Source organism: Plasmodium gonderi (assembly GCF_002157705.1).
Source record: "Plasmodium gonderi DNA, contig: Pgo-contig_223, whole genome shotgun sequence".
NCBI lineage: Eukaryota > Apicomplexa > Aconoidasida > Haemosporida > Plasmodiidae > Plasmodium > Plasmodium gonderi.
In genome coordinates this window covers 17,102-30,068 of record NW_021629137.1, presented here as the reverse complement: position 1 = coordinate 30,068, position 12,967 = coordinate 17,102, and the positions used below count along the sequence as shown (strand labels likewise).

The 12,967-nt window shown below is 19.0% G+C and overlaps 2 protein-coding genes across 2 annotated transcripts; both read left to right on the top strand.

Moving 5' to 3' along the window:
* Positions 1–6,685: 6,685 nt before the first annotated feature.
* On the top strand, positions 6,686–7,797 carry PGO_002120 (variable surface protein; the record flags this gene model as incomplete). The annotated part of the gene is made up of 3 exons (XM_028691073.1): positions 6,686–6,700; positions 6,752–7,516; positions 7,636–7,797. The coding sequence occupies 3 exons, from the start codon at positions 6,686–6,688 to the stop codon at positions 7,795–7,797; spliced, it is 942 nt and encodes a 313-aa protein (XP_028546874.1).
* Positions 7,798–11,675: 3,878 nt separating this feature from the next.
* Positions 11,676–12,818, top strand: PGO_002115 (variable surface protein; the record flags this gene model as incomplete). The annotated part of the gene is made up of 3 exons (XM_028691072.1): positions 11,676–11,690; positions 11,808–12,404; positions 12,663–12,818. 3 exons carry the CDS (start codon positions 11,676–11,678, stop codon positions 12,816–12,818), a joined length of 768 nt encoding a protein of 255 aa, XP_028546873.1.
* Between the last annotated feature and the right edge of the window lie 149 nt (positions 12,819–12,967).

Genomic DNA, 12,967 nt, shown 5'->3' with positions numbered 1-12,967 from the left:
TATAATAATTATTTTTATACATATGTTACATATAAATATTAAGATATATATTATATTTTTTTTTCGTTATACTTTGATTGTATTGAATATTTTATAATAATTATATTTAATATTATATACTTAAAAATGTTATGTTATAATAGAATTTATTGTTTCATCATGAATTGCACATATATTTATATATAAATTGTACTAGAAAATAAAACATTATATTCATATAATTTTTAAAATGAAATATGTGCTATATAATCTTTTGTATAATTTATATTTTTTTTTTAAGGCTATTTGTATATTTATCTTTTGTAAGAATTCCAATAAATAAATAAATATATATATCTATGTAGCATATTAACTTAAATTGAATAATAAACATATATATAATATATTACAAAGTGTTTATGAACACCTTGCTTCATTTTTAACCTAATATATATAATTTAGCCTTATTTATCTAAACAATATTACATAATTCTTATATAAAAATATGGAAATTACTAAATAATGAAGAATAAAGTTCATATATTTTATATATTCATTTACGAATGTTCCAATGAAAATTATATACAGTAAAAAAAGCTTAATTATATGCGTATTCAAGATAAAACATATATTAGTATTATAATTTTTACTTATTATTGAATATAATACTGAAATTATAAAAGCATTTTACACAGTAGTATATATTATATATTGTATTTTATTAATCAATATCATTTTATTTATTATGAATTATATACATATTCTTCTTCTTTTTTTGCAATTACATAATTAAGGTACTATATTATATATCATAAGTATTAGCACCTATATGTAAGAATATATATAAAAGTAAGATAATAATATTTAATAATATTTTTATATTAAATCAAAAATTTAAAAAATTGAATATTTATCCTTCTAAAGGTTATATATCTTCTTATTTAAAAAATTATATATTTATCTTTGTATGCTCAATTACATTATTTATTGCAGCTGAAGTACATTTTATATTACCACACTTGAAATAGTTAAATTGGCTTTTAAGTTATTCAATATAAATTAACATTTAATAGTATAATTATACATATTTTCAAAAATATTATTAAAATTTAATCAACAGAATATATTTTTGATATTTGCATTAATTTTAATTCTGTATATTTAGTATGCATATATAGATTAATTTTTTAAGTGTGCGCAATATATAAAAAATATTAATGATGACAAATGAAATAAATAAAATCATAAAAATACTATAAGTTTAGAGAAAAATATATGTAATTCTTATGTTTTAAACATGTTCTATCCAACACTACCGTATCCATATAATATATAATTCTATTGAAAAATCATAAATAAGGAAACACTGATATAATTCACTTCTATTATTTGCTAAATAATAATGATAATGCATATAATACTACAAGGAGTATCACAATAGTGAAACATTGCGATGATATATGGAATGTATTTAATTTTAAATGTATAGATACTGGAAAATATATAAAGGTCAAATATACCCTTAATGAATTTGAAATTTTCAGAATTATATATGATATGTATAAAAGTAAAATTTTCACAAAAATATGCATGTAAATAACATAGGTAAATGTTATTGTAAACTAGTTAAAGAAATTAAAAATTATGATAATGCGCCAATACAAAAAAAGTTTTATTTATATAATATACAATAGTAATTAGACGCTAAATAATAATTCCATTTCGTGTTCTCAATATAATTTTTGCAATGATATTAATATCCATTATTCATTTGTGTATAACATTGATTATGATATTAGGTATAACATTAAATATCATTTCAAAGTAAAAAAAAGAAAAAAAATTATCATAAATAATTTATATTTCTAATGAGAAAAAATATATTTCACATAAATTATTTCATCACATGCTTTCTATATGCACTGTACAATAATAAATAAATAAAACATCTCGAATAACATAAATATAAATAGGAAGATTATTCAATCAACTGTAATATTCTAAAATTGTTTAAGCGGAATATATAATATATTATAGAATTGTCACTTATTTTACCATTAAATATATAATTCGAAAAAAATATTTGATATCAATAATATTATCTAGATAAATTTAAATATATTATTGGAACAATGAAAAAAAAATAAAGGAAGTACATAAAAAATATATGCATCATTTATATAAATTTTATTTTTCAAATAATGCAAACGATTTCCATTTATTATAATACAAGCAATAGGAATGTTCTTTAATTTATTTGAGGAAACTAGTTTATTAAATTTATGCTTACTAAATGTTTAAAGAATATACATATTGTGTAACTAATATAATATAGTTGTTACTCTTTTTAGAAGTTATATTTATGTTAAATAATTATATAATATTCCCTTGTTATATAGTAATATATGTTAAAATTGGATTTTATAGACACCCATAATAATAAGGCCGTGGTGCTATATATGAATATGTATCTATCATATTATTTTTTTAATTAAAAATATATTCTTATTGTAAAAATATTATTACTAAAAATGATAATTCATTATTACTTTTATATATTTTTTTTAATTATATATATCAAAAGTACCAATAATATTGTAATATGAAGTTGTTGTCATACATTACAAATATTTATCAATTAACGTAGTAAATTATGTTATATAATTTTCTTTCATTATAGTTATAAAAATTCATATTATAAATATATAATCCTGTTTTATTTAATATTTTTCATATTAAATCCTTTTCATATATTTTTATACTCACTAATTATATATATTATATATATATAAAAAATAATGACACAATATATATTAGATATAATTGTCTATAACTTACCTGAATATTTAAATTAAGCGTTATAAGTCATTTTCCATTTTACAAATCATTAAATCCTTATTTCATATTTATTGTCGATGATTCTAGTATATAATAATTTAAATCAAGCATTATGAAGTAATGTAAATAATATAATTCAAAAAAGAATACATATATAAAATAAATGTTTTAATTATATATTAATAAAATTTTTCAGATATGCAAATATATTTGAATTAAATATTTTTATTCAAATTTTTTAAGATATATATATCAAAAGATTACTGTATAATAAATTATGAGATATTATTTATACTAAAATGCTATCTCGATAGAACGTTAAAATAATTCTTGTTTAAAATAATGTATGTTATTTATAAAAAAATATATTTTCACAAATAAATATAAAATGTCCTTTTGAATGCCTGAATAATAACTTTTATATTAATTACACTAACTTATATAATATTTTAGTATAACAAAAAGAGTTTTATCCTTTATGTAATTATAAGTATTTATTTCTTGATTAATTTTATTCGAATTATAAACTATAACTGTTATACTGTTTCCGCGTTTTCATTACTCTTTTTAAAAATAGACTTCTTATAAAATGATTGTATATATTACGCTCATTAAAAGAAAAATGATTGGATTAATTTTTTGTAAAATAATAAAATTATTATGATTTCTTTTTTCTGAAAATATTATTATAACTGAAATTATAAAAACTAGAATATAGTAACAACTTATGAAGATTAAAAATAAATGTATAATAGGAAAATTAAAATCACTGTTCCATTGTAAATGTATTAATCATATTAATTATATTCAAAATTTTCAAAATATTCTCTAATATATTAACATATTTAACACTAAACATATGTAAAATATATTTAACATGGTTATTATAAATTTCTTTAAAGTAGTGAGTAGATCAAAAACATATGTATCCCAAATGATATTCTGTATTAATTTTTAACAAAAAATATAATTTTATTAATATATAATGAATCCTGTACCTGTTATTTTTTCAATTGCATATTCAAACATAAATGCTTAATATAAACATAATATTCTTCTTGTATCCTTGGAACCTCTTATATAATCATTGGGTTAATAATGTTATAAACTCATTATGAAAATTATAAATATTATATATTTAAATTGGACAATAATATATTTTCTACTTATACAAGATTACCTTTTCTAATTATAATATGATAAATTTTGCGCACAAAATATTTTTGAGTTATATAGCCATGTATTAGAAAAAAAAATATTGTCACTAAATTTACATTTAAAATGCATTATTCGGTATCAATTTAATAATATCAAAATTAAATTTATTTTAATTTTGCATTAATGTACTATAATATACTAAACTAAATAATTCATTCATTATAATGATAAACTATATTTTGGATTATAATATTTATCCATCATTATATGTGTTGTTACTAAAATATAATGTTTTCTCTATACAAATTTTCTAATAATTTCATATAATGTATTTTATAATTTATTTATAGTTTTCTTGAAATTATTTTTTCTAATTTTCAAGAATATATGATTTTTTCATTTAATATGAAGATTTTTATTATTCTATTCATAAACATCTATTATATTCCTAGTTTTATTTTTTTTATTTGTATAATTCCCTATTATGATAATGAAGTGGGACATAGTTTTATCTAAACTATAAAAGAACTTTGAACTTTCTGTTATTTCATATATAAATATATGATAATTTATTTAAATTGAATTTATATATAATTTTTAATTATAATTATAAATGATATCTTTGGAATGAATGAAATCTTATTCATAATATATATGTTAATTAATTATATTTTATATATTATTTTATCACGAATAATAGAAATGTTAACATTCTATATATGTTTGTTTCATACAAATTCTAAACACGTATCATAATATATCAATTTGATATATTATTAAGATTATAAAATAAACTAATTCACAGTAGCAAGATTTATGATAATAAAAAAGAAATACTTTTCCTAATGTGTTACAGTTATATTGAAATAAATGTATATAAAACACAAGTTTAATGCTGAATATAACACATTATAATTATTATAAAAATTAGGTTATTTATTATATCGTAAAATATTTAATTATATGAAAAAAATATAATTATTATTTTGTAATATGTGAATAATAATTTTAATTAACGTATAACGAATTTATTTCATAATGATTCATTATTATCCTTATATATGTTTAATATTAATCAATTTACACATATTAATGCACTATTTCCACAGATAAAAATAAGTATATAATGCACTAAATTATTATTTTTTTGCACATGCTGTAGCTATTAGTTTTCTACCTAATATAATCCCATTATAAATTTTATAAAAAATTACAGCAATATAAGAAATAAAATAATAATGTAACATTAGTAGCATTAATAGAACTGTTTTCCTTATTAAAAATAATTTCCTTAAATTGTTTATTTATATAATAGAGTTTTTTATATAGGTATTATTTATCTCACATTCAAAAAATATAATGTGGATTAAAGAGAATGTATAATGTTAAATGATATAATATGTTAAATATATGTGCACTATAAAAGGAATAATAATAGTAATTTGATCCTGAATAATAATAAGCGAAATAGAAAATGCATATTTTATACTCTAAATTTAATTTTATATGGAAATTATTTTTTAATTATATATACTGATCAAATCAAGATAAAATAAAATATTAAATATTGTGAAAACTTCATGAGAGCAGAGTAAGCGATTTCTAATTTGTGCTATGATATTGTATTTGTATACATATATATATATATTGATATAAAATTACTATATTATTGCTCTTATGTGTATATAAGTAAATATTAAAGGAAGCAATTTTATTATATATATAACTAAAATATAATGTAAATACAAATACATTGTTAAATTACATTGAATTATAATGATGATAAATTTTAGATAATATTGATGTATGTCTTTTAATTTTGTATTATTCATTCACAAAACAAAGTATGTATAAATAAATTGTATTATTATTTTCATATTATTTTTTACATAAAAACAAAAGAATTATTATAAATATATATTGCGTCTAAATGCATAATTCCAGTACTATAAATGAAAAACTTATTAAAATATTATACCTATTACTTCGTTATAATTGCATCCATTGTTATCCAATGGATTAATGAATTAAAAATATATTTATAAGAATTAAACGATAAATTTAATGATTGTATAATGATAGTTATAGTATATGTATTTTAATAGGAAACAATATGCTATTTTTTTAATTAAATATATAAGTGGAATTTGTGCGAAAGTTGAGATCACAGTTTAAAATTATTATATAAATCCTAATACTGTAAAATTATATATATGTTATGCATTTATTGAGATATACCAATTTGATAATGCCTATAGAATAGCACAATACTATATTTTAATATATATATAAATTAATCATGTACGTATGAAGTCATAAAATTCTTTTAAAACTTAGAATATAATAAAAATTAATAAATATTCCAATAACATTATATTTGTTATTATTTTTTTAAATCATAAATATTTATAATAAATAAAACTTTGAAATTTTTGATATACTAATTCACATATATAATACATAATGGCAGAGACTAGTAATATAAAAACAGATGTATGTTGCTATTTATTATAAATATTTTATACTATATAATATAACATACCTTTATTTTCTTAAATGCAGTAAAAAAAAAAATTGTTAAAAATATTTTATTTTAATTTCTTATCTGCAATATGATTTTTTAACTTAGATTGATTTTCGAGCGATATTTAACGGATGTTCAAACGATTATCATAACGCCAAAAATTGGTATAACAAACATGTAAATAGTATGGGATTATCACATGTGTGTCAAAGATTTGGAGCAGCAATAAAGGAAACGCAAGACACAGGATAGAATTTCCTGTTACCATGCATTTACCTTGGTAGCTATTTCTATCAAATAAAACTCAATGATGAAAAAAATAAAGATGCAAGCTGTAAATATTTCAGTTATAAGCTCAAGGAAATCATGATGTCTAAAAATAACAATTGCACTCGAGTAAAAGATTGCTACCAAAAATTGATAGATGCAAAAAGGCATGATAAAATATATGTTCTTCCTATATGTAAGGGGATAATTATAGAAATTACGGATGAAATGTATAAAATATTTAATCGTCTTGATGTATTATATGAAATATTTTATAAGAGATATAATAATATCCAGAAAAACTGCTTTCAAAGAGATCGTGAAAAATATGATCCTTATATGAACTATTTAAATTCTTGCACGTATATGGATGATGAAGCTTTCCTAGAAATGCTTATAATACTTAATGACAGACTTATTGTTGTTTGCCCTGTTCTGAAGAAAATTGAAATTTATAAACCCATTACTAAGCTAAACATAAGTCGACCAGAGGACGAAATCGAAGTAGAAAGAGAAATTCAAGTAGAAGAAACAACCGAAATAGACGAAACACTTATAGTAGAAAAGACAAGCCCAGGAGAGGTGAGAAGCTTGGTGGAGGTACAAAGACGAGTAAATTTGGAAAATTTCGAAGAGGTAGTCAGCAGACAACGAGGGGAAATCTCAGAAGAGGTGACAGGATTATCGATAGACATGAATTTTATTATTTTACCTTTTTCTATATTAATAATTGTGTTCATTTTATATAAGGTTAAATTTAATTTATTTACGTATATTGTTATAATATTAGAGTTATATATTACTGCAAAACATTTATAAAAAATGAATTTATTTTGCAAATTAATATCAGGATTCTTCATTTTTATCAGTATACCGGATGGGGTTCATTTATACAAAGCAGACTAAGGAAGCTAAAGAACATATTCATCAAAAATGAAAAAAATAAATGTAGAGAAGTAATTGATTATTTTGAAAAATCATACCAAGGTTCAAAAAATAAATGGCGGCATATTTCATACAGTCCAGAATAATACTAATAAAATGAGCTAGGTTATATAACAATACTTTAAAAAAATTAATAAGAATATAAGACAAAATTTTTAGAGAAGTTGAAAAAATATTCATAAAAATAAACACATATAGATATAAAAGTAAAATTATGTAATAGATTTTTGTTATTTATACAATATATATTTTTAAAAAAAAAAAAGGCTTAAATTTTGAAATATACCCACATAAATATCTATAAATATATTACTTTGTGAAAAATTGCTATAAATTAAATATATAATAAATACATATGTTATTATCTCATATAATAATTAAATAGAATAAGTTAGATAAACTCAAATATAGTTTATTTTTTTTATGATTATAAAACTTATTTTTAATAAGGAAACAACAGTGTTTTACATCTAAATAAAACAAGAAATAGATTTTGATATTAAACAAGAAGAATAAAAACAAATACATTATAGTATGAATTATAATAAGTATAAAATAATGCAACAAATGAAAAAAAAAATGCGATATCTAAATTTTAAATATCCACTTATATGAAGTACACAATAGTGCTTAAGAAAACATTATTCTAATTTAATTATAGTATAGCGGAAATAGATTTATTTAAATTATAATAATGGAACTATTAGAAAATTTATCATGTATATGTTATTGCATATCTTAAGTAAATAAATAAAATATTTATATAATTTGCCGTACATATGTAGGATAAATTGAACAATATTAATATATCGGATTAGTAATAAAATAACATCAAATAAATTAAATTGCAGTTACATTATCTATATATATTTATGTTCTTAAATAAAAAGGATTATCGCAATTATTTAGTTTTTATATATTATTATGATAGATTATATTTATTAAAAATATTATATTTATAGTGCAATATAAGTCTATTCTGTACATAGATACATAACAAGTATAATTAGCATACTAAGAAACCAATAATTTTTTATGCAATGTATTCAGTTCAAATATGTCTGAACGAGTGGAATATGTAATTAATGTAATAAAACAATTATATATTAATATAATATGCAAATTTAGAAATTAACTAAAATTAATATATCATTCAGTTGTATTAATTCAGGAATTGAAACATTTTATAGAGTAACGACAGTTAAAATAATTTAATGAAGATAAAATATATTTGGATCATGCATATATGCTTAAGAAATTTAACATATTATTTTTACATTTTAGTTTATATTAAATTTCCATACATAATTTCTTTTATAGGAGGTAATTTTAACAACACAATTACTTATGTGTACAAAATAGATTTTTGCGTCATACCTAATTGTAATATATATATATAATATTAATATTATTATGTAATTCCATTTATGTATATACTTTTATAATTTTATACTACATATGTATAGAATCATATATTTTTTTTAGTTAAAATAACTCAGTAAGCATACCAATTTTTATTTAAATTTTTTAAATTTATCAAATTATGCTTTAACATATGTTCTTCCTTTTTGTAAAGGCTTAATTTTTTTTTCTTTGCTGAAGACATATATCAGTAATATACAATTTATTTATTAAAAGTATATATATTTATTTTCTATATCTTTTAATTTATTTTTTGTTGTTTTATAAACGCTTATCCGCAAAGTTTAATAATTAATTTAGTTTTTCGCATTATTACTTAAATGTAATTATTGAAAAACGAACAAGGCAACATAACATCGTTGATGTTATTATATAAGCAATAAAATTATGTAATATATATTTCATATAATTTTTATTTGAAAAACAACCAATAATATTAATTTCATTTTTTATTAACACATTGAATTAATTTTTATTCAGTTAAACTATAATAACAAAGAATCTATGCTTATCCAGAGTATTAATGTATTTTACAACGATTATAATAATGAACGTAATAAAACATACATTTTATATTTTTCTATGCTCATTAACATTATGCTTTCTCTATCATATTCTTGTTATGGAAACTTTTATATAAATAGAAAATAAAACTACTTCTCCTTGTCATGTATTACATATTAAATAGCCAATGAAAATTAATACATAAAAGATGAAAATACTTTCAAATTAACTTTTTTTTCAAATATCCGTATGCATGTATTACAATATTATAATAAACATCTGTATAATACTACAATATAATTCATGTATTTATTAATATGTCTATTATGTATTTATTATTAAATTGGTAATATGTTAGTACGAATTTGTAAAAATATCTTAAATTTATTAAAACATATCAGTTACATATTTTATTGTATATACAACTTCATAAAGAAATAATAATGATTTATGTAGATATGTATATAGCAATGATTAAATATGATATATATTTGAATAGTTTTATCATTTATTAATTATTTATTGTGTATAAGCAATGAATATATAAATAAAATGGTACATTTATAATATTTTGTTAGAAATATGCATATAAGTGTCATTATATAAGAAATTCATTAGAACACATAAAACTTCCTACACTTATATTAAATAACAATAACTTAACATAAACATAAAATAAGAAATAAATATAATTACTTAAATATTTTTGATATCTATTATAATAAATTAAATTATGTTATAAATATTGTAGCAAAAATTATTCACTATGTGTTGGATTTTTTTTATATTATTCCTATGTTATAATGCCTCCACAAAAACATAAAAATAAATGTTTATATAAATGATGAATTGAAAAAAAATTTTGAATACATCGTTTTTATTTATGAAGAAATGATATAAGAATTGATTTATTATAGTATGATATTCATATTTTGGAAGTAAAAAAAAAGAGTTTTTTTTTTAATGCTTAAACAGTATGAGTACAAATAAAATAATTTGTATTTACCTTATTTTAAAAATGAATACGTGAAAATAAAAAAAATAAATAGATTCTCTATTTTATAAATAAAATTATATTATGTTAGAAATAATATTAAAGCAAAGGGAATATATAATTTCTGTATATTCTAAACTTGTTATTTGTAGGACACACAATTATTATTATTTTATGCGATTATATGATGTGATATATTAAGATGATAAATATTACAATTTTGAGAATTGCAGATATCTCTATATTTTTAATATAAACATTTTTTCTATTGTTCATTTAGATGTAAAACTAAGGGGAACTTGCGAGATTCATAGGAAAAGTTTATATATTTATTGTGTAATAAATATATGCATATATATTAATAAAATAATTGAAAAAATAAATGAATGAATTAAAATATTCTTATTGAGTATAAATTCAATTTGAATGTTCAAATGATTCTAAATATTATAATACATAAAGACATTAATACAAACATTTCTGTGTAATTATAAGTAATTTATTTAAATACAGAGAATTTATTTGATTCTAATATAAACTATGTTATTTAATGATTGAATGTTAATTAATCAAGTAACTAAAAGCTAAGCGTGCTAATCCTGAAAACTTGAAAGAGTGAATATTATATATGTAATTATGTACATATTCGAATTAATAAAAAATATTAAAAATATATATATATTATATGGAGTATTATCTAAAATATATAATTTTTATTTAGCATGAAAGCATTAATATTATACCTTTTATATGGACATAAATTATTTATTCAAAATAAAGTGTATATATTTTTTAATTTTATATAATATTAATAATTAATAAGATACATTATTTGTCACTTGTATTTCATGCTATATTAATAACAGAATATTTATTAATAATCTAGAGTGTTGATGCATATTTTTTATATATTCTATTATTTTAAAGAAGGTACAATACATTTCCTTATTCTATATTCTTTATTCAAATAAAGCACATATATATATTTTTTAAATATCTTTATTATTTTTAGATTATCTTCAAAATTATATAGTATTTTCTGGAATGGATCTGGTTGAAGTTATTTTTGCTATTATATAATTTACAATATGATAATATATGTTCCTTTTTCATACGTGCAAGAAGCATTTGTGAAGATAATACTATCATTGTTATATGTACATTACTTTTTTTTAGTACACTATTGTAAAGCATTTTCCTGAATATAATAAAAATATAGAAAATTATGATAAAAACTTGACATTTCCTGGTGATCCTTGTACAATTGGAAGCATTAAAGCAACTGGAATACTAAATGATATATTCAATGTAGATAAATGCAAAACAGCCTTGTCATTTGCATCTAAAATTAAAGGTGATCCTTATGATCCGTCTACGCGAATATCTTGCTTTTACTTGTATTATTGGCTGCACAAACTATTTAATGAAAGTAGTATAAGTAATAAAACGAATTCTATTTATCAAAAATTGATTTATATAGTAAATGATTACGGTAGCCATATGTGCAGGGATTATATGAATTTTGCTATTTCAGAAGATGAATTGAAAAAATTGAACGATTTAAATGACATGAATAATATGCTTTATTACGTAATAAATTCATATTACCCCACTGGCAAAAATAAGTGCGATTGTCTTGTTGCATGTTTAAATATATATGAACAACACAATAAAACTTGTAAATTACGCAATCAAAGTTTTTTTTGTGAAGCATTAGATGATATAAAAGATCAGTATAATAAACTATCAAATTTAACTAATGAATGTGTTAATGTAACGTGCAATATTTTACCTTGTTATAAAAATGAGAGTATACAGTTAGCTTCCCCTAGAACTAGTAAATCTAAAAGTGCTATGATATGAACTATTTTAATATTAATAACGCCAGTTTTTTTATTTATAATTTATAAGGTTAAAGGTGATGTTGACATACATATATGTGTTATATAATAATCATTTTAAAAAATTAAATAAAACAAAGTATAATATTAATATGTTTTTAATACGTAATTTTGTACTTTTTTGAAATAGTTCACACCATATAATTCACGCTTGCATCGTGGAATGAGAGATATAATAGATAAGTTGAGTCGTCACAAGGATGACAGTAATGTATTGGAAAATTCAGAAACATCTAGTATTACTTCATGGAATAGTAGTTACAATATATTATATAATTCTACCTAGATTTACCATTAAATTTCTAATTCAAATAAAAGCTTTTCTTTAAAACATATACAGAATAATATAATCAAGATGTTCTCAAAATTATTCAATAAAATAGATCATGTAAGCATAAAAATATTCAAGGAAAATATAAAGTAATAAAAGAACTT